Below are 22962 nucleotides of genomic sequence, written 5' to 3'. Positions count from 1 at the left end.
ATGGAATCAAAAACTCTTTGATGTATTTGGGACTTAAGGGAGAGTAGAACTACTAGTTTTGAAGTGTAGCATCCTTAGAACATTTTTAAGTCTAAATTCAGAAAATTACCTGTTAGCTTGCAAGTTTTCCTCATTCTTCCTCTTCTCCAAAGAAAAGTAGCCTGTGCCTCTCCCTTGTGAGGCAGGTAAAAGCCTTTCACCTGTTTTTTGTTGAATTGTTACTGCAGTTAAACTGAAAAGATGCTTCATACAGCTATGGAGAACTTTGTAAACTAAATCAACAAACAGATGCCTTATTTCTTTTCCAGATTTCCCTGTTTGTTAGAGAATTAAGTGCATGTGAATACATCTGAAGCTTGTTTGTGTTAGGGAGATTACTGTATGATTAAACACCCATTCTAATCTTCTCTTCTGTTTTTCTAGTGAGTTTCTATGGAAGAAATGCTGTGGCTGTTCTCAAACTCTCTTACAAACTGATTTCAGTGTAAGTAATTGTTTGATCAGTATTGTCAGTTATGTGGTGTGCAGGAAGCACATCTGTGTACTTAATGAGAAGAAAAATAAATGACACGTCTTTAAGTTTTTCTTAACATTTCTCAAAGAACTTTTTATTTGTTCAGTTTTATATGCCAGGTCAGAAGCCCTTCCTTCTGTGTGTTCGGACCTGTTAGTTACTCATCCATGGTTTAAGCTGACACATGCTTCAAAGATTGCCTTTTTTCTTTTGAAACCCTCATAGCAGAGACCATTCACAGAAGAACCAGTCATACGAGCTATTGAGGGCCTTCCTATACAGTATGTATTTCTACCAATTTAATTCTGATGTGTTTATTTTACTCAGGTTTCAGTGTTGCATCATGTTGTGTTGAGTAACAGAAGTTCTGCTGTTCATTGATCAATGTGACAGTCTTTAGTAGTTTACGAGATGAGCCAAACTCGTGGGAGATATGACTTCTGTATTGGTCTGGTGTTGGCTATGAGTTCCAGCATTTTCATTGGAGGAAGTTTCATCCTGAAGAAGAAAGGCCTTCTCCGGTTAGCTAGGAAAGGCTCCATGAGAGCAGGTAAATATGTTTTTAAGAAACTGGCTGACGTTTAAGTTTTGCTGTTTTACAGAAGATTACTAAACTTATGATGTTGTTTTGACTTTGTTTATTACAGGTATATGAAACCTAAAATATGTAGTTGATGTGTTTTTTCTCTGGTGTCAAATACACCTAGACAGGCTCTGTATGTGATATGCACTATTTAATCTGTGTGTAATGCCCTCTAGGGTCACTTGTTGCATGATTCCTCTGCATGTCAGTTAAGTCTGAATTGTACTTGCAAATTGAACTTGGAACCAGCACTTAACTACATCTGTTTTCCTGAATGAGTGAATTTAGGAGAACATTAACTGCGTTTGAGTATCAGGAGATTGTTTTAGAAAACTAAAAATCACACGCAATGATCATGTGTAACGAGTAGTTTCCCTCAAAGGTTTATTTATTTAATTTATTTAATTTCTTCAACAATGACATAGGTAGCGGGATAGAGTGCAGCCTCAGCAAGTTACCAGAGGACACCAAGCTGGGGGGTGTGGTTGATACACTAGATGCCATCCAGAGGGAGCTGGACAGGCCTGAGGAGTGGGCCCGTGTGAACCTCAAGAGGTTCAACAAGGCCAAGTGCAGGGTCCTGCGTCTGGGTCAGGGCAACCCCTGGTATCAGTGCAGGCGAGGGGATGGAGGGATTGAGAGCAGCCCTGCTGAGAAGGGCTTGGGAGTATTGGTGGATGAAACGCTGGACATGAGCCAGCAATGTTTGCTTGCAGCCCAGAAGGGCAGCTGTATCCTGGGCTGCATCCAAAGCAGCGTGGCCAGCAGGTTGGGGGGAGGTGATTCAACCCCTCTACTCTGCTCTGGTGAGACCCCACTCTGGTGAGTCCTGCATCCAGCTCTGGAGCCCTCAGCACAGCAAAGACATGGACCTTAGAGAGGGTCCAGAGGAGGGCCACAAAAATGGTCAGAGGGATGGAACACCTCTCCTATGAGGACAGGCTGAGAGAGTTGGGGTTGTTCAGGCTGGAGAAGAGAAGGCCTGGGGGAGCTGTTATTGCAGCCTGCCAGTACTTAAAGGGGCCTTAAAAGAAAGGTGGAGAGAGAGGACTTACCAGGGCCTGTAGTGACAGGACAAGGAGCAATGGTTTTAAACTGAAAGAGGACAGGTTTAGATAGGATGGTTGCAGCATCCTCAGATGATTCAGAAGGTTGAATCTCAATGTTTTTAATTCAGTACCTGTCATCTCCGCTTCTGAAAGATGGCTGAGATACATAATTTATGCTCCCCGGTTTGTAGTGGGGAAGTGTGACTACATTTCACATGTTCGTACATGTAATCAACCAGGTAAGTCATGCAGGATTGCCACAAAGTAGCACTCTTGTAAGAGACACATAACTTGGCTTTTCATGTCATTACAATGAGTTGAAAGAACTGTTTTACAGGGAAATGCAGATGGTCATCAATGCCATTTCTAATATAAAAGAATTAGAATTATTAGAATATAATAATTCCAATATAAAAGAAAAATAACTATTTTTCATAGTCGACTGTAGGAGGCATATGTAGATCAGAAATTTGAAGATTTTATTTCAACTCTAACTATAAAACCTAAGTATCAAAATGTTGCCTGTGTTTTTAAGGGCATGAATTGTAAGAATTATTTTGGTGATGTTATCAGTGATGGGGCTTACTTTTTGTCGATCTACGTTTTTAATGGAGTAGCAAACATTATTTCAATTTTAGGTCAAGGTGGTCATGCATACCTTAAGGAGTGGCTGTGGTGGGCTGGGCTTCTTTCAAGTAAGTATCAAAAATATAATCTGCATTATACAATTTAAGTAAATAACTATGCCACAGATGGTGGCAATGGTTACAAAAAAGGAGCAAGATGGGGATTTGACAATGTGTGGTAGTACTGTCTGGTGATTTGATGGGTGCAGCTCTAATGATTTTAATACAACTTTTCTCATACCAGAAGTTCTTTCATTAATTTAACTAACTGCCCTCTTTGGGCAGTGGAACTAGGCAGACTTTGGACTTCCTGTATCTTTTCGCTAGCACATGCATTCTGGTTTGCATCTCAGCAGAGAGGTGCTTAGATATACAATATTTTTTAGAGGGAAGCATATGTTATGATGATATTTTTCTGAACTTTTTTTTTGCGTTGCTTAAACTCTGGACTTACTGGCTGTGTTCAGGTACCTATGGCTTAATGTGTGCATTGCCCTGTGTCCGGCTATTGCAGGTTTCTCCATGCAGAAGTTCATGACTCAGGTTGGCAGGCTGGGGAGCTACAACACAAACACCAAAATAAAACACCTTCTAATTTGGATGAATGAATTTTAATACCTGTTGTAGTCCCCCAGTCTGCGTTTAAGGTATAGTAACAGGGGCGGGGAGGGGGTGTTCTGCTAGTACTGTTAGCCGAACATGATAATTAGAATTTTCCATTGTTTCCTTACTGCATGTTATGTCTACCAGAACACTTGCACTGATTCACAGGTTGCATAAGACAGCCTAACTCCTTTTTTTTTTTTTTTTTAATTACTATTATTACTCTGCAGTGGGAGCTGGCGAAGTAGCTAACTTTGCTGCCTATGCTTTTGCACCAGCTACATTAGTGACTCCTTTAGGAGCTCTCAGTGTTCTTGTAAGGTAAGAAACACTAGCAGAACGCAGTGTGATTTTGGAGTGAGAAGTAAAACATTTCTTATTTAGAAATGTGTCACTGAATTATGCTGTAATAAATGTGGTTTGTTCATAACTATACATAAAGTGTGCTTATAAACATCAGGAGTAACTTTTAAGTTTCTCCAAGTGTGAAGCAACTGTGCTGTAAATGTGTTCTAGCAATGCATCTACGCCTCGATCTGTGAAAAGTGGTCTTCTGCATTTCAAAAACATGTTGTATGCAACAGGGTAGTATTTGAATTCCTACTTAGACGTAAGAATTTTGTCTTTCAAAAATGAATTTGACAAGTGCTTAGATACAGAGGCTTTGGGGAGGCAGCATAAAAAAAGGGGTCTGGGGAAAGATGCCAATTATTAACAGGTAGTCCTGTCCATAGCAAGTATCTTGAGATAGAAAATTAACTATGGAGCTATTTTTAAGCTGCATGTTGTGTTTGTAAGTGACGTGTACAGTCAAAGCAACCTGTAAGCTAATGAGCAAATGAATGAATTATTACTAATTCCATGTTTGCTGGTACATATTTTTCTTCTTAGTGCCATTCTGTCATCCGTCTTTTTAAATGAAAAACTTAATCTACATGGAAAAATAGGGTGTTTGCTAAGTATACTGGGATCAACTGTGATGGTAATTCATGCTCCACAAGAAGAGGAAGTGGAAACATTGAATGAAATGTCCCACAAACTAGGTGATCCAGGTAAGAAAAATGCTGGCTTCATATGTAACAGACCATCATTTCTTTATTATTCTTTATCATTACTGCTGCTTTCAGGTTCCAGGAAGACAGCCCATGTCTGCTTCGTGTTGTCCAAATGAAGCAGAGATGTGAATTCTGTGACATAATTCCATAGGCAGCTTTGCATGATGCCAGTGAACTTGTCTGTCCTTGAACAAGGGGTCTTGATGTGAACCACTGAGGTGACAGTTTAAACAGTAGGATAAACACAACTTTTATAAATTTTAGTTGAAGTGTGTCAGTCTCCAAGCCCTACTTTGAGCTACACCAAAAATGAAAAAGTAGGTGCTGTGGTAGGTGTCGGCTGAGAAGCGTAATCCTGGAGACTAGCTTCTATACTGACACAGAAGGCCAGGCACTCAGAAATACACATCTGCAAAATACTATCTAAGCAAAGACAAAATTCCCATTATAAACATGAGGAAGGAGCCAGCAGAGGGATTTAAAAGCTGATCTGCAGCAATGACCTGATTGATTGATTACTGGAAATCTGCTGATGAATGTAGCAGCCTGCTGAAATGCAGCTTCGTAAAAAGCGTTCAGACACACACCTGTATCCAGTGGCATCTACACCCTAGTGTAGATGTGTGTAAGCCAATATGGCAATCTAATCCTGTAATCATCTTGCTGAGAATCTGGGTAAAGGTAATACAACATGCTAGAGTTTCATTCTTGGTTTTAGCTAGCTGGCTCTGAAATAGTTTGAACTTTGTTGGGGGAGTAATAAGAAACATCCTGAACTCTTCTGTTTAAGCTGAACACTGTTAATGTGTGTTTTCTCAGTACCTCTAAGATGCTTTTGATAGTGTGCCTAAATAACAGGATTCTTTTTTTTCCCCCTTTCAACCACAGGTTTTGTGGTCTTTGCAACTCTTGTTGTCATTGTGTCTTTAATTCTGATATTTGTGGTGGGACCTCGCCATGGACAGACCAACATTCTTGTGTATATAACAATTTGTTCTGTAATTGGAGCGTTATCTGTCTCCTGTGTAAAAGGTTTGGGCATCGCTATAAAGGAACTTTTTGCAGGAAAACCAGTGCTGAAACATCCTTTGTTTTGGATTCTGCTGCTAAGCCTTATTGTCTGTGTGAGCACACAGATCAACTATTTAAACAGGGCTCTGGATATATTCAACACTTCGATAGTGACTCCAATATATTATGTAATCTTTACAACATCTGTTTTAACCTGTTCTGCCATCCTTTTCAAGGAATGGCAACACATGGCGGCTGATGACATTATTGGCACTGTCAGTGGCTTCCTGACTATTATTGTGGGGATCTTTTTACTGCATGCCTTCAAAGATGTGAATTTCACCCTAGCAAATCTGCCCCTCTCTTTGCGGAAAGATGATAGAGCAGCAAATGGTACTTTGCTGAGCACGTATGACTGCTTTAATCATGATGAAGAAAGTTCTGCCTGTCTAGGTGACATACAATCCACAGAGAGTCTCTCAACCAGGAGAAATGGAAGTCTGTCAGCCTTCTGAAAATATCTGTGTGTTACTTAAGAAAAGAAAGAACAGTTCTGTAACTCTGGACTTTTTTTCCTGCTGTGTCTGAGCTTGTCTGGAAAATCATGTACTACTTAACAGTATGTATAGACAATCGTTAATTTTTTAAGTTCAATTAGTTTGGATAAAGAACACTGAAGCAGGTTTTATTTGCCTTATTTTTACTTTAAAAAATACTAAAATAACCTCAGACCACAGCTGGTTTTGTTGCTTAAGTTATATGTAAATACTTTTCATTTCATTCTTCTGTTTTAAGATGTATTGCACTAATGACAATTTTACCAAAAATAAATCGCTTTATTTCTGCATTGGTGGTAAAACGACTGCAGTGAACCAGGATCCTTTGTGGTTGTGCCCTGACTGAACACTGAGTGACTGTAAACATACTAAACTAGGAGCTGCAGTAAGTACTCTTGTCCCAGTTTGTAAAAGAAGAAAGGGAAAGCTACAACCAAGCAAGACTAATCCTTTGAAAATGCTGCTTAACTAAAGCTGTGTGCTAAACTTGCAGGAGTTGCATCAAAAAACCCCAGCCTTACCACATCAGGGTAACTGGCTGGCAGCAACAAGGTGGGAGCTCCTGCCCTGCTTGGATAGGTGAGGCAGTAGCTCCTGCTGTGCCAGCTTACACAGGTGGAAGGATTTGAGTTGTTAACAGTAGCCAAAAAAGCTACTCCCTCCACTGTGGAAGAGGTCAAGCTTCTGCTTGCTAGACCATGCTGCCCTATGTTTTCAGTGGTACAGCCTGAACTGTGACAGAATTGCAGTTTTGTTTGCAGCTAACACACACACACAATTACTGGCAGTGACACTGAAACTTTAAAAAAAGGGTAAAAAAAAAAAGATGATGTCATTGCTTTAAATGGGAGGGGAAGGTAAGCCATAGGCTTTTTTAAGTTTCCAATGGCAGAAAATAAAAATCAGTGTTATTTTTATAACAGCATTTCTACTGTAGATGTGAAGCTTAGATGTTATTTGGGACAGAGACAACTTGCTACTGCTGTAATTTGTCAGGTTTTGTGCTTACTGTTAAAAGAGTATAGTTTAACCAGGACAAAAAAAACAGCTCCTACCTGCAAAACTAACTCACTCTGCTGCCTTCCTTTGGTACATCATACCTGCCTGAGTGGCCACAGTGTCAAGCAAGAAAAAGGTTCTTTAAACTCTGGTTGAAGAATGGGATTTGAACTTCTACCTAATTTTATAGGCCATCACAGCAGCAGCGCTTGGGCACAGCCCTCTAATGCTTGCACAACACAGAGCCCAACCAGGAGCAGCAGTGAAAGTGTCAAACTGCTGAGCAGTCACTGAACTCTGAGTTGCCACTTCCAGTACCAAAGAACCAGCCTCTCTGAAGAGCAGGTTAGAGTTTCACACAGGGGAGTCTGTTACTTCATATTGTGACAGGTGTTTTGGGCTCCAGCCCTGCTCTTTTTGATGAGAGAGAATTTAGAATGAATGTTAACCCCTTTTGTGCACTGTGCTTATACCAGGTGAAGAGATTATAACTCACTTGATGTCTAACATCCTGCTGAAAATGAAAAAATAGTAAGAACTACCTTTGAAAATGCAAAACAAACATCTTGCAGGACTGCTATCTGAATTCTTTTAAACCTGTACTGACTAAAGAGTAAAAAAAAATAATCTTAGTAGTTTTAAGATGTTAGAGACCAGTTTTCTTCCTGCTGCCAGTTAACTGGTAAGAATTAGAATTTATTTCACACCATGATTAGTTGAAGTATTTCTTAAACAACAAAAAAAAAATCACCCTTTTTTAATTAGCATTTCTATATCCACATGCAAACCAAAGCCTCAGATGTGTAAGAAATTTGTTCCTTAACAGAAGCCTGAAGCACAGGGAAGCATTTGATTGACTAGAAGTCTTGTAAGAACTAAAAAGAAACACACTAACTTGTGTGTTAAGCACCTTGTAAAAGAAATCCCACAACACACAAGTGCTTCCTACTCCTGTCTCTGACATCCCAGGCAGCCTTGTGTGCGCTCTCATCACTCCAGAATGGCAGCTTTCAAGCACAGATCATAGAATCATTAAGGTTGGAAAAGACCTTCAAGACCATCAAGTCCAACCATTAATCCAGTGCCACCATGTCCCCTAAACCATGTCCTGAAGTGCCACATCCACATGTTTTTGAACACCTCCAGTGATGGTGACTCCATCACCTCCCTGGGCAGCCTGTCCCAATGCTTGACCACTCTCTCAGTGAAGAAATTTTTCCTAACGAGTCTAAACCTCCCCTGGCACAACTTGAGGCCATTTCCTCTCGTTCTGTCTCTAGTTACTTGGGTGGAGAGACCAACACCCACCTTGCCACAACCCCCTTTCAGGTAGGTGTAGAGAGCGATAAAGTCTCCCCTCAGCCTCCGCTTCTCCACACTGAACAACCCCAGTGCCCTCAGACGCTTCTTGTTAAGACTTGTTCTCCAGACCCCTCACCAGCTTCGTTGCCTTTCTCTGGACACGCTCCAGCACCTCAACATCCTTCTTGTACTGAGGGGCCCAAAACTGAACACAGGATTTGAGATGCGGCCTCACCAGTGCTGAGTACAGGAGCACAATCACCTCCCTACTCCTGCTGGCCACACTATTTCTGAATGTCTTGGGAAAACCTGTGGTGGCGGAAACGTCCTTATAGATTGCATGGCAAGCCTCTCCTCTGTTTTGCCAAGGAATTTCAGTTATTTTCTTTCCTCAAAATCCAGTTCCCTGACACCCCAGTACCTACACATTCCGCAGCTCCTGCATACCTCCTCTGGCAGAGGCTCATTTCTGCCCATTGCTGGACTTGCTTCCGTTGCTGTGAAACATCTGAAAAGAGCTGAGCAGGAGAAAAGTCATGCTGTAACCTAAGCTTGAATTAGCAAGAGAGAAGGGAGAAAAACGGGTGTTCTCAAAGGGATGCATTCTTGGCTTCACACGATGGCTTAGAACCAGTAACCAAATAGCATCTCTAGAAATCCATATCCTGCGTAAAACGTGTAATTGTCCATCTGATCCTGCAGTAAGCAAGCAAGCAGGACTTACTACTTCTGGCTCAACAGCCTGTTTTAAAATTCAAGTTTTACAGTTGCAAAGTTTTACAAACAATTTTACTGATGCAGTCTTTGCATAATACAGTAAGTGAAATTAAACAAATACTTGTAAATCATGGGTAACATCATTAGAGCCTATGCACTGGCATAGATGACACCTGATCACCGTAGTCAAGATTCTTGTAAACAAGAACCCCTTATCACTCATAAACATGTACCTTGGTACACAGGTATGTATCACCCAACATAAAGTGTGTTAGAAGCTCTTGTTAGGAAAAAGTAAACAGTCCCCATTCTAGTCGATCAAACTACTGCCTTTTAAAAAGGTCAGAATACTATCGGTCACCTCCATGTTAAATAACTTTGAAACAATCACCTTAATTAGCCTTCATTTCCATAATTGCTGATACCGGATAATAGTTTTGCAAAGAGGAAAAATAATAACTGACTAGAAAAATTATTCACAAAGCACCAGCAGTTTGTTGGTTTTTTTTTTTTTAATAAAGGCTAATTAAGCAATTAATGCTTTAATACAAACAATTAGGAATTGATTTCTAAAAATTTTTTTCTACAGAACCCAGTTTCTTATCGTCCAGAGCTATTATTCTAGTGGCTTTGGGGGAAAATTATGCCAGTCCGGTCAAAAATGGCCACCTCAGTACAGAAATGCAAAGGTATCTCAAAAGATCTTTTACAGTCGCAGGTTTTTAATCAAAGTGTATAAAATTTTAGTCTAGAAAAATAAGTATAGATTGTATACAGTTACTGTGCTTGGAGACTGAAGAGGACAGTGCACCACTCAAATGGCACAGGCATAGTGAAAAAAGCAGATGAGAGTATTCCTTAAAACTGTTGGTGTGTTTTGTGGGTTTGGTTTTTTATTCCTTTCTCATACTTTTAACCTAAATAGGTGCAAAAAGTATCGTTAGGTGGGAATTCTAGTTGCTGGCAAGGGACTGATGAATAGGTGGCTGGAAGCAGCGCACATGTTCCACGGGTGTGCTCTCTCCATCGCCGGACTTCAAATACTTGTCCAAAATAGCAATTATTTCGTCATTCAGAATCTGGAACTTGCGAATTCTCTCAACCATCTTCTTCAAAGGCTGCAAATATCAAAAAAACCCAGACACACAGGAATCAGCTTGGGAGATAAAAAGCCTTAGACCCAAAAGCAGCAAATAATGTTGCCTCACCTCTCTCAGCAATGTTATCAATGTTTCCCTTGCACTGCTAATCTAGTGAAAAATCCAAGGTGTGGGTTTTTTTTTTGACAGTGCTGCTTTTTGTAGAAAAAAGGGCAGTTTACAGCAGCCTTGTCATAATCTGAATTCACGTATACGAGATGAGAAGCATTAAGAAAATCCCAAATAGCCAGGAAATATGAATTTGCACTGACCGGTCTTCAAACTCCAGTACTAATGCCTTAATCTTTTGTTCCTAAAAACCCCAGTGCCCTCATTTTTGAGGGCAATTGCTACATCTACGCTGCATCAGAGTACAAACAGCTATTGATTTATTGTTGTTACCATCATTGCTACAGTGAGGACAGAACAGACGTTTTCAACTCACCACATTCTTTATAACCTCGTCTTTGCCGTCGTGCTTTTGGACTTTCAACAGGTGGTAGCAGAAATCCAACACATCAAAGCGACGCTGCTGTCCCAAAAGGACGATGATCATACAGCCAGCCCAATGCAAGCCGTCTCCAAAGCACTGCCTGCGACAGGAAACACACCACAAAAAGCAAGTTTCATCTAAATCTTCAGAAAGATATCACAAGAAACGCCCAGTAATCAGCCATTATACTGAACCACATATATATATCACTCTAGAACATGTTAGATATTAATCTAGAAAATACTGCAAAATCTCTAGTAAATTAAGTTCTCTTTCCAGATACCACAAGCGAGGCAAATGGATGCTTAACAAAAAAACAGAGCCCCGCCGCAATTTCACACAACGTAGTTACTCCAAAAACATTTACCCCCCCATTAGACTCCAGCAGCATTACATCTCATTTTCAAAGGAAACAAACTGGGAATTCACCACCACCCTGCTCCCTTGGGCTGCAGGCAAGAAAGGAAGCAAATGTCCTATGCTGTTGCCTCCATAACTGCTCAGTGGAAAGCACGTTACAACTCAACTGTTTTTCAAAATAAGGATATTATCAAAATTAACAAAACCAAAGAACTACAGTTCCTGGTTAACTCGTGTTAATCATTTTCTCTTCCAAGTGCTCATTCTTGGTCTTAATGCAGAGCAGAAAATACTTGTTAGAAATGCATGCACCAATGTTCAGCTATTTAAATTCAGCGTCCATAAGGGTCTGACTACCATTGAAAGACCCATGCTAGGGCCTGTTTGTCATGGGATCACGCATTATACACTGGCAATACTTAACACAGAGGGTTATTTTCGTTAAAGATACAATAATATCTGTGTTCACGGCTTATGAGCCGCTCCCAGCGATGGCAGCATTTTCCCTTGTTTTCGCACTAAGCTCTTGCAGACCCGCAAACAAATGCCTCCATTCTAGGCCCCCCTGCCAGTCGCAAGGGAGGACAAGCAAAGCACTGTTGCCCGCAGGTGGGCCATCAGCAGTACGTACTCCACAGTGAACTCGTGCGTTCCCACCGGGATGCAGTAGACGAACTGCATGGCACTCCAGAGGCGATGGAATTCCACGCACTCGTCCACGTGCATCACCCCGTTGCTGGGCAGGGGCCCGCGCCAGATGGGATCATCCAGGAAGGAGCGGATCCTCGTCAGGATAACCTCGAACATGGACAGGCCGCAGCAGAGGCGTTCTTTGGTCAGCAAGTCCCCTTCCCTTGCAATTGCTATTTGCTAAGGTGGAGAGAAAGAAAGTGCAAAATCCTGGTAAAAGCCACTTGACCACAAGACTTTATTTAAAACCAAAAACAAAACCCCAAAAAACAAAACACCACATTTTTAAGTTTCACTTAGTTTATTCCAGGAGAAGTATCTCCTGACTTTAAGTGAGGTCAGAGGCTACTAACCCGGGGTTCAGTTCAGCAGAAAAAAAACATTCAGAGAAAATCATAAAAGCTTTTCCAAGCAGACAGGCTTGAAAGGAAGCAACACTAACTGCAGTGATGCTAATCCTGGACTAGTTCCAGGGAAGTTTAAAGAACTCTTTGCCTGAACGGAGGCAGAAGGGAAAACCAAAGCGTTCAGCGCTCTGCTGCTAGTACAGGTGGTAGCTCTTCTGCATATCTCCCTCAGCTGCTGCTGTTTGAGAAGGGAAAGCTCCAAAGACAGTACAGACAGGCTCTGGCAAAACCCATAGATGGCAAAGCCTGTTCGGGCTCGTCCCAGCTCGTGCCATCACATTTGACAGCTCTCTCCTATCAGCACCTGCTGAGCTGCAGCACATGTGATGACAAAAGCAGTCTGAATTCTGCTTCAGAGCACTCAGCTCTTCATTTCTACTATTCACATCTCGATCACTTGTAAACCGCCAATGTTAGTGGAGAATTAATGTACCCCTCACACTGAGAGAAAGGAAAATAGTGCTGTAGCTGCAAAGGCAGGTCAAGAACATTCTCTTTGGTCACCACGTTCCCAGGAAAACTCAACTCAGCTCATTTTCCAAGAGTTTCTAATCATCTGGTTGAGAGGGGAACAGTGTGTTTTAAAATATGTATTAACACCTGCACAAGAAAACTGATGGCTTTTGGTGGAATTTTTGGCACTAGGACCTCCCAGGCTCCTTTTTATACCGAGGCTATCACACAGTGACATACATACAAACTAGCATTTCCCCCAAAACACACCAATTCCACCCCAGTCTCAAATGTTTTAAACTTCTGAGCTTTAACAGCTTTACCAAATCCATGGATCTGGGGAAAAAAAAAAAATCCTGTGGTGTGAACAAGCTGGATGTACAAGTTGAAGTTCTGACACAGCTATCAGCACTTGTGAAAGAAAGGGCTTTCTAGCGCTCAGAAATTTCTTGAATTGCCTCTGACACAAATGAGAGAGATTACCTGGGGCGTTCCTAGTCTTTCAATGAGAGGAACCAAATGTAGTGGAGCATATTTTGATTCTAGTCTCTTCATTTTAGCATCAAGTCTTTCACCCTCTGAAAGAAAACAAAAAAATAGAGCACTGATTCATTTGTTTTCAACTTAATTTTATAAATTGAAATTAAGGAAGAAAATTCTTTTTTTACACAATCTTTATTCAGTGCAGTAGAAAACTAGATAAGTTATTTTCATAGGTCTAAACAGTTGGTTAATCTTCAGTGTGATTTCAGAAAAATATGTATTGGTATTTTAAAAGTGTTGCATTGTATGTGCAGACAAAAAGAAACCAAGGACTTGTAGTAGAATACATTTAATTAACTAAATTGAAGACCAAATACCGGGCTCTATTATGCTGCTGCTAACATAAGTGACTCCCACTTGTGCTAGGCCAACTAAATTGTCCTTATCATACATACAATGCTTGACTCTAGAAGGTGGGTACGACAAGGGTAGAATCTTGTGTATAACAAGGCTTAAAGCAGTTGGCACTGCCTCGTCCCTGGCAAGTGGGTAATGTTCTCCAGCAAAGGGGAAAATACTGTTTACAATGGTGCAGAGGTGGAAGTAGCTATGGTGAGTCTGGAAATATTCTCAAAGATTTTTAGCTGAGGGGTTAGCTCCGAGCAGAACAGATCAGCTTCTCTGGCAGTGATGAAACTGAAAGGAAAAGAGGCAGAGGAGCAACACAGAAAGCAGCAAAGCGTGAGGTGGGAAAAGGCAGCTCACTTTCTGATGATGAGGAAAGCAGACGCCAAAGGAAGCAATCCTGCAAACATTCACCACTGCATGCCCAGTTCAGTAAAAAGGCAGGTGAAAAAGTCTACTGGGATCAGGGACCACTTGTATTTACTTACTCTGCTGACAAACTTCCTATACCTTGTATGATCATGCCTACCCCATTTAATTGACAATCACGTAAACTAAACAGCACCTTTGGAAAAGCTTCTCACCACATCCACACAGACGGGTAAAACTGCCCTGGGTATCCATCCCACTTCTCCCCATCACGGTATTCCTCCTCTTCCTCTTGTAATTTGCACTGAGCCTTGCTAAGAAGCACATATTTTTCAGCCAGGCAAATAGGCCTGAATCTGTTACCTCTGTCCCGTAATTAACAGCGGTGTTGTAAAGGATGACTGGGGATGGTCACCAAAACAGCAGCAGCAGGCAAGAAAAGTGGAAAGCATTACCCAAGGAAGGTGTTTTCACTTAGCCGATACCTTTGACGTGAACTCTGGGCAGGATGTTTTGGAACGGCGCTGCATGCAACAGGTCACACACCTCCTCTAAGGACTGGAACAAAAAGGAAATGAGAGGCATTTAGGACCAAAGACTCCCCAAACCACACCAGATCCCCAAAACGGGTTTGCAAAAGCACGCCGACACTCTTGCAGAACACCAGAGGGCAGCCAGCCTCCGCTGCCAGAGCCACGCTGAGCCCTTGCTCTCCTCATGGCATCGCTCCCACAGACAACTTGATTTCACCAGGTTACACTGGAATCCCAAATAAACCCCAGCAGCTCTCCTCCTACCCTCAGCTGGCAGTTGGTAAAGGACAGGGTACTTATTAAAAAGACTAAGGCAGAATGAGTAATTTCAGTGTGAAAGCAGCAGACAGCTCCTGCGCAGACAGAGGGGTGAAGAAGATGACTCACTGCTTGGTTATTTTTACCAACACTATTCCCGCAACCTGTTACATATCATGGTGGGCGCATCTCCCTGCCAGACGGGCTGAGACACAGGACAGCAGCAGTGAGCCACCTCTCAGGAAGTATTTTACATCTTTGGGGATGGGTGGAAGGAAGACAGATGTCTCCCGGTTTTTGGCTGCCGTATGTACAGAGAAAATGCAGAGATGACCAGCAGCAGACATGCGACTTTGCTATGCCCCTCTCTTCATTTTTGGAGCAGAGGCCCTGCTCATTTGTAATCCTTCAGCACTAATATGAGAAGAGACGTTTGGCATGGCCAGGGTACCAGGGCTCACGTTCCCAAGTCCACTTCCTTCATGTCAACACCACGAAAACGCATGTGCTAGGCAGGCAAGATCAGCAAGGCCCACCCACTAGCAGAGATGCACTACAGACCTACATTTTGCGCTGCGGTAAGGTCTAGTTTAGTTATGACAGACGGTCACAATGGAAAAATACTTAAATACGTAACAGGGCATCAGGGCACCATCAAGGGCAATAACAAGAGGAGGGGCAGCAAGCAGGGGTGTATTACTAGAAAGTGTCACCCAAAGAAGGGCATCCAAAAGAAGATACCTCCAGCACTGGTGTCACTTTGGCACACCCTCAAGCAGTGAGGGCCTTCACGTGCCTGGCCTTTCACCACGTACCCCTCTAGCCTGAATCCAAAGTAATCCAGTTTCTCATTTTGTTTGAGCTATCCCATTACTGAATACAGGCTCGCTGCTTGTCGCCTATCCCTCCAATTACTCTCTACCACGAGGGAGGGATCCTCTAAACAACATGAACGTGACTCTGAGGAACATCACGTCTTCATTACCTTATCTAACATCGACAGCTTTAATACACCTTAAAGAAGGAGTCTTATGTGAGGATTTATTTTCGTGCAGTGGCAGGCCCCTAGCCAGCTTGCCGAGGAAATGACATAGCTGGTTTGCAGTCAGCAAAGATCTCTAGGTCATGGGCAGTCCAGCCTCACAGGCAGCGTGTGCTTGCACAGTGTGGGCAGAGCGTCCGCTACATACAGGGAAGGGATAGACTCCTCACCCAAGTCTCACAACACCCAAGCACAATGCAGGTAGAGGAAGGGAAGGCAGCACACTTGTTGCTTTTCTGGTCCACAAGCAACGCCCACCTTTCCCTCTGTAAGCACCCAAAAGCATGAAGACAAAGAAATTACAGGTCTAGCCATTTTGTTTGAACAGCAGATAATGGAAGAAGAAGGAGAAAAGAAAATGAGAGGTAGGGATAAAGAGCAATTGTAGCACCATGCCCTCAGCAGCAGGCAGCTTCGCATGCTATAAGGTAGAGGCTAGGCATATAGGAAGCAGCTGAAGGGCTGGATGTGTTTCACAGCTTCATTCAAGCGAAGACAGATGAATGTCTGGCAGAGCAGGCACCACATTCAGCCATCCTAGCAGCACGAAGGATGTCCAAGAAGTCCACACTAACTTTGTGATGTTTCAGATGACAAGAAGAATGATAAGCAGCAAAGGAAACAAACAGTACTGGACGCACAACTGACTGACCTAAAGGACTAGCCTCCCTGTGACTGACTGCAGGAATACTGTATTTGACCATAATTTATGACCAAGGTCATAATATTTGATCCTCAGGAACTGCACACGAGGCAGCGTGTCTCACCCAGCAAAGTTAGGCATCCCTGCTGTCTCACAGGCACGAAAGCCCCTGCAAAACTGCAAGAGATCAGAGCCAGGAACTGTTTCCACCCACCTGCCCATCAGCAACAGCAAACTTGCAGATTTCAACCTTGTTACATCTGACTTTAGTAAAAAAATCTTGCAAGTACATTTTGAGAGACAGATGGGTTTTAAACTGGTGCAGCAGGCACCTACCAGACTCTGTTCAATGAGGAGGCAAAACAGGACAGCATTTCCCACTTCCCGCAAATTCTGGAAGCAGACGGTCTTCAGTTCTGCATATTCAACGATGTCCTTCAACTGATGGTGAAAAAACTCCAAGATACCTGAGATCAAAAGAGAAGCAAAAAAATTAAATCTCAGGAGCCAGAACAAAATGTAGTGATGATCACATAGGCACACCTGTTAACCTATGAAAGCAGACAAAAGATTCTGGTCATGCAGATAAGAGTCATATGGATCAAGGTTAATGTTTCTTTCTGCCTCCAAAGCACACCAATTTTTCTAAACAATCTGCCTATTCAAAGGTTGCACTGAGTGTGCATAAATACACAGAGCACAACTAACTGAGGGTACAGGTTTAGTTTTCTCTCATGTATCAGCACATGAGATTTTTATCTCCAGACACGCAGCCTAGAGGAAACTGAAAGGAGCAGTATTTAAATACATGAAAAATCAGAGGTTAGGAAGTGTTAAGCCAGTGGTGTGCTGACCTTTTTAACTGGATAAATCATGCAAAATGGAGTGCCCAGCTTCTCACCCCTGGAAAAGGGAGCCAGTATAAGAGGAAAGAAAATTTCCAGGAGCAGGAAGAGAGACTAGGGCTCTTGTCTGCTGTTAAGTCCTGTTCCAGTCTCTGTCCCCAACCTGCCACACCACCTGATACGTTCCATTCACAGCTGTGATTTCCAAGGATGAGAGCGCCAGCAAGGAGCAGAGCTCTAAAGATACAGGGAATGGGGGTGGGGTCAGGCTACGACCCTGACAGTGCCAGAGACAGCCAGAGGTCATCTGCAACCTCACAAAAAAATTAAATGCAGAAATCACAAGTCAAGCTCTGCTGGCAAGGGTGCATCAGATCCTGCTGGCAAGGGTGCATCAGATCCTGCTGGCAAGCACAGTCAGAACATTGTTTCTCTCAAAGTTTTGGCAAAAGCTGTTAAAAACCAGCTAAATTATTATTTTAAAAACTACATAATTAACATAAATATATGTCTTTTACCACCAAGCCTTTCCCAAACAACGGCAATGCTTAATGCACTGGTGGATTTCCAGCTCCTTCCTCCCCAGTCCAAGAGGTTGCGCAGTCCCTTGGTTAGAGACAAGCCCAGGAGACCCCAGGCTTGGCAGCTTCTGCAGGGACTCGATCTGGTCAGCACCACAAAAGTTAAAGCAATGTGCAGGATGGGCGAGGAAGAGCAGAGAACTGCAGTAGGTCAGACAGCTCTCTGGCTTTTCACAAGTTCATTTTTATCAGCATTTTTCCATCTGTCTGCACAAGCCTGGCCCTTTTAAAAAGCCACCAAAAGTCTCAATTGATGACAGAAGAAAATAAATTGTGCAAAGCTTTCGAATTGTGTGCTACATAACAGCAGTTCATTTCCATTACACTGGATTAAGTCAGACAGTTAAATCTCCACCCAGTCACATCTAAAGCAATTGAGAGTAGATGAGGAAAGAGAGTGCAGGTGCCCCCAGCACCTTCCCATATGTTCCCTGGGCACAGCTGATGAACACTTTCCATGGAGGAGATCAGACTTCAGTATTTACCCAGCTGAGACAGGAGCATGCAACATAAAATACAGCCTGGAGCATATCTATGCTAAGGAAATCCCTCAAATTCAGCAGAAGAACTTTGAAAATGTACAGTGAAGGACGGACTGTATGGCTAACCCACGCACTTCTACAGAAAGCCTCACGTCATTAAAATTAGTAACATGAAACATCAATAAAGCACATGGTGAGGGAATGGAGGGCTGGCTCTGTTACATCTCAAAGAACTGTTTGTCAATAGAAAATTTGCAGTAAATGAGTGTTCCTGCATACGTTCAGTGGAGATAAACTTCAGACCTAATTTGAGTAGTTTAGTGACTCAACAGAAAAGCAGAACTGAAAAACTAATGGCGATAGGTCAGATGTAACGAGCACTTGCTGAGCTTGACTCATTCAAAGGAAAACACATTTAAGTCTAGCTGGAAGATAGATTTAGTCTACATTTTAGCTTCTTTAGTCATGCCAGTGCATCACCAACTCCCCCCTTCCCATAACATGGAGACTATGCAATGAAAAAGCTCTGCAAAAGACTGTTGGTGGCCATTAAACCCTGCGGTATAAAGGCCAGTTGCAATTCCCAGGTGTTTGAGCAGCCGTGAGCACTTGCCCACCATGGCAAGAGAGATACTGCAGTGCTGAATACTGGGATTCCTATTTTAAAGATGAGGTGAAAAAGGCAGACTGATATGGCAGAAAATTTTTCACAAAAATTTTTTGATACTAGGAAAAAAAATGCAGAGTGAGGGAATTGAAGCAAACTTTACCACAAGTCTACAGCATGTTTTAGTTAGACACTCTAGTATTTCTTTTGTGTTTTTCTCTGTTGATGAAAGGGCTTCCACACCTATAAAGAAAGGTGTTCTAAGGATCATCTGCTAGAAGTCAAGTCAAATACTTTCCTCATACCATGCCCTTCTGGAAGCAAAAGTCCATTGTGTTATCCTGGACTTAGGTCTGTGCCACAGAGGAAATCAAACCAGAGTATCTACCAATGTTTCTGTTCTTAGTATCCATAGCATGTACACAGAGGTTGACGGTGAACTGCCAGTACAGCTGGAAGACTCCCCAAAACACAGCGAGTACTGCAGATTTCACATGGCGTGAAAGCACTACCCGAGCAAGTAGGCTATTGGCTACAGGGGCAGACTTGGGGATGTTTTTCCCTGTCTTGTATGGCGAGTGGGGGGCAATTTGTTGAGAAATAGAAGCTGAGCAGAACAGCAAGGACGATTCTGCTACTGCAACAAGGAAATGACCATCGGTTGTGAAGAGGTTGAAAAGGAGGGGGGGCAGGGTCAGACCCTCCACAATTCCCTGCCCAGCCTGTGGATTTTGTGGGGAGTTTCAGAAGAGAGATTGATGCCTGGAACGATGTTGAGAAAATTTTATCAGTGTTACATGGGCAGCTCTGACAAGAATAACCCATGTCACCTACAGCAAATATAAAGGAGCAGGATGGCACAGAGAGAAACCAGGAGCGGCACAGAGAGAAACCAGGAGCAGCACAGAGGACTGTGGCTCGCAACAAGGAATGCTGTTACCTAAACCCATACTGAAGGTGCGAGTGGAACCGAAGCAAGACAGTAAGTCCACCCAAAAGCAGCAGGACAACAGAAGTCAAAGAGGCTTGAGGTTCATACCAGAAAAATTACATATTGTCTTTTACAGTCACTCCAGGTGACAGAGTTCCTCACAAAGTCTTTATCTTTAACGAAGATCCTTATTTCTTCACCCAAAGTCCCAGTCTCCACATACAGACACCCACACAACATGCTTTCATGGACAAATTGTGTCCTTAGTTTGAAAATCTGACACCTGGTATTTATTAGCACGCAGTTGTTCCGAATGCCACTATCAACAGTGCTCTGCTTCCCCTTAGATGAAGGGCTTGATTTAGCGGCAAGACAGGTGAAAGTTTACAGAGCTACATAGGCTACTTTTGATGGAACAGAAATGACACCAAAAGCACGATCTACTCCCTAGAGTAGAGTGGAGAAATACATCATCATGTTTTCATTAATGTTTGAGCTATGGCATTCCCAATTACACCTCCATGTACAGCACACAGAACTGTATTTTTGTGAAAAACTATGCATGCATACTGAAGTCCTGCAAAAAGAACAAGTGTCTTAGGAAAGTTAATTTCACTTAACTGCATGCAACCTTCCTCCTTCCCCTAATTTTATTTGTGGTGCAATTTGTAATGTATTGAATTACTTATATATACATAGCATTTTGCAAGGCAAATAAATCAAAGCTTTTTGCTCCTTCTCTCCAAGAAAGCAATTTTAATTAAACCCCCCTATTCCTGCAGATGGGATGACATTAGGTGTCATAATAATCGATTTTATAATCCCAATTTCTGATTGACACAGATCTCAGCAGAAGCAAAGGCTGTTGATATAAAATAGATCTAGTCAAGTATAGAAGATTAGTAAAGGATTAGGTTCCATGTCTGCTTCCAAAATCCTATCTCAACAGCACTCAAACAGCAGATGCCAAGTCTCAGCTGTGCAGTCTGTACACTAATTAATTTGGGAAGTCAGACCACACCAATGCATGCAACACAAAGCTGGCTGGATTTCTTCACTTTGGTCACCTTTCGTTTTCTATAAAACTATCTCAATTCACACCTAAAGACTCAAATCAAACACTTTCCAGAGCTTCTAACAATTCTAGTACCTAAAAGATTTGGATGCAAATTGACTATTAATTCTAGAACTGAATTAATAGTTCTAGACCTTGAATATAATTCTTGGTGTAGTTGTGGGCTATTTTCTGCAGAGTACTGACTTGATTATTGTCAAGTAAAATCTGCTAATGTGCAACAAAAATGCCTGCTCCCAAGAAACTGGGTGCTATAATGACCTTTCATTTATGATCACTTTCCTAGAGACCTTCAAATGCTACAAATACTGCCTTGGCTCACAGGAGACATCATTAACTCTGTATATCAGCAGTCATGAAACATGAACAGAAATGTTTTAAGGTTTAAGCATATAAATGCATCTGGGAATTATGATCACAGAGCCTGTGCACTGTGTTTATTTTGCTAGAAAGAGATATCCCTGTGTCCTGCATATCTGATCAGTCCTTACTGCCTCCTTTTGCAATCATCTAGGTGATTTGGGTTGCTCCCAAATTTTTTCACACAGTCTGTGATTCCCTCCCAAATCTTTCTCCAATGGGCAGGTTCCAGAAAAACCTATGAATAAATTCCCTTCACATTCTTCCCCACAACGACTCAAGCCATCCTGCCCCCCTCCCAAGAAATTAACTAATTCTCCTACTCATCCAAGTTTGATCAAAAACTTGGGATAATGGGAGGCATTACTAGCCCTTCTGCTGTGCCCCAAGCGATGCTTCCCCAGCAGCCTCTAGCCACTACAGCTCTCCCCCACGTTTCCCAGCCCAGGGTAGCTCCAGTTCCTATTAGACTGTGACCTGAAATATTCCAGAAAAACGAGGGGTGGAAGACTGTTTTTTGCCAGGTTGCTGTGCTGAAGCAGCTCAGAAGGTGTTGCCAGCAGCACAATCAGCCCAGGGAGAGGCGGGAACACAGCAGCAGGCAGCACGGGGCACTGGGAGGCTTCCTCAAACTGCCATGCAAACACACATGCACACACACATCAAGAGATCATGGACTGGTGTAATGAGTGTTTTTCCCTGCATCACCTTTTGGTGTTTTCTTTCTCTGATTTTTTTTTTTTTTAAAGAAGAAACATGGAAATGCTGTACTTAGGAAAAAAATGCACCATTAAGCTAGTTTCTCACCAAGTTTATATCTTGCTAAGTCCACAGATTTATTTTTTTTTAAACCTTTCTTTTGGAGGTGTGATACACCAGTGACAAAAATCTAAGCCTGATCTCACAGCAGAGATGACAAACTACTGTCCTCATCACATCCAATGACACTTCAGAGTGGCAGGACACAAAATACTCATTTTTTCAAAAACAAGAATGCCATATTCAAATACTAGAAAAGTAGCAGAAGCAAATGTTACCTCCAAGATGAAATTTCAAGTTTCAACTCTTACAGGCCAATATTCCTTTAAGAGCTTTAGTGTCTTTAAAAGTCCGTTTAAAAATCCTTACGCTTAATGTATTTTTAGACAAATATTTTTGTGACTACAAGATGAGCAAGTTCCCCACTACTTTAGACTGTTCCTATGGAAACAAACCCACTAGCCAACAGGAGCCCTGAACAATTCTGATGCCACTGTCTGTACCCTTTAGCAGGAATAACTCACCGTTTAGAAATCCACAAGTCTAGAGGGATGCTTTATGTAGGGCTCAAGTAATTGCCATCAGCAGAGTCCAAACAAAGCTCTCCAAATGAAAAGCTTGAAGTGTATGAAATAGCTAGAGGCTTACTTACTGAGCATACTTAAATCGCTTTGCATACGGCACATGGACTCAGGAAATTAATTTTGGGTTGAGAAATGCATGTTACATCAAGACAGATGAGAATCTACACACTTAATCTGTAGATCAGAATCACTGTTTTGGTCTGTATGTGTAGGTAGTGCCAATTATAAAGAAATGATTAAAGGATTTGTTATGAAAGAATAGAAGCAGCATACAGGCATGCTCCATAGCACTCAGACTTACTACTACAACTACTAACTTCTGCAGGAAGCTTTCAAAGGCAGAGGAGGGAACACACAACAGCTGGCATGTATTAACTTGCATTTTCTGTGGTGAACCAAGTAAACAAGGTGTGGCAAAGACTGCTACCGAGGAGAATTTAGCACAGA

General features: G+C 42.2%; 2 protein-coding genes across 5 annotated transcripts in view; one reads left to right on the top strand and one right to left on the bottom strand.

Annotated features, from left to right (window-relative positions):
• Window positions 1-891: 891 nt before the first annotated feature.
• NIPA2 (NIPA magnesium transporter 2) lies at window positions 892-5956 on the top strand (the record flags this gene model as incomplete). The annotated part of the gene is made up of 5 exons (XM_082015626.1): window positions 892-1064; window positions 2785-2841; window positions 3606-3696; window positions 4267-4427; window positions 5319-5956. Exons 1-5 carry the CDS (start codon window positions 926-928, stop codon window positions 5954-5956), a joined length of 1086 nt encoding a protein of 361 aa, XP_081871752.1. The 5' UTR covers window positions 892-925.
• Window positions 5957-9216: 3260 nt separating this feature from the next.
• The window catches only part of CYFIP1 (cytoplasmic FMR1 interacting protein 1), a gene marked incomplete at its 5' end in the record, with an annotated part of 62442 nt that continues 48696 nt past the window's right edge, over window positions 9217-22962 (bottom strand). For all 4 annotated transcript variants that reach the window (XM_081998366.1, XM_081998369.1, XM_081998367.1 and 1 more), the window contains 6 exons: window positions 9217-10134; window positions 10601-10748; window positions 11640-11878; window positions 13042-13136; window positions 14301-14373; window positions 16628-16758. In XM_081998366.1, coding sequence (XP_081854492.1) covers window positions 9970-10134; window positions 10601-10748; window positions 11640-11878; window positions 13042-13136; window positions 14301-14373; window positions 16628-16758 — 851 coding nt within the window. In that variant the 3' untranslated portion in view covers window positions 9217-9969. The remainder of the gene's footprint in view (window positions 10135-10600; window positions 10749-11639; window positions 11879-13041; window positions 13137-14300; window positions 14374-16627; window positions 16759-22962) is intronic.

This window comes from Phaethon aethereus (assembly GCF_964289735.1).
Source record: "Phaethon aethereus genome assembly, chromosome: 1".
NCBI classification, from domain to species: Eukaryota; Metazoa; Chordata; class Aves; order Phaethontiformes; family Phaethontidae; genus Phaethon; species Phaethon aethereus.
The sequence above is the reverse complement of the archived record's forward strand: the minus strand, read 5'-3'. Positions and strand labels throughout refer to the sequence as shown.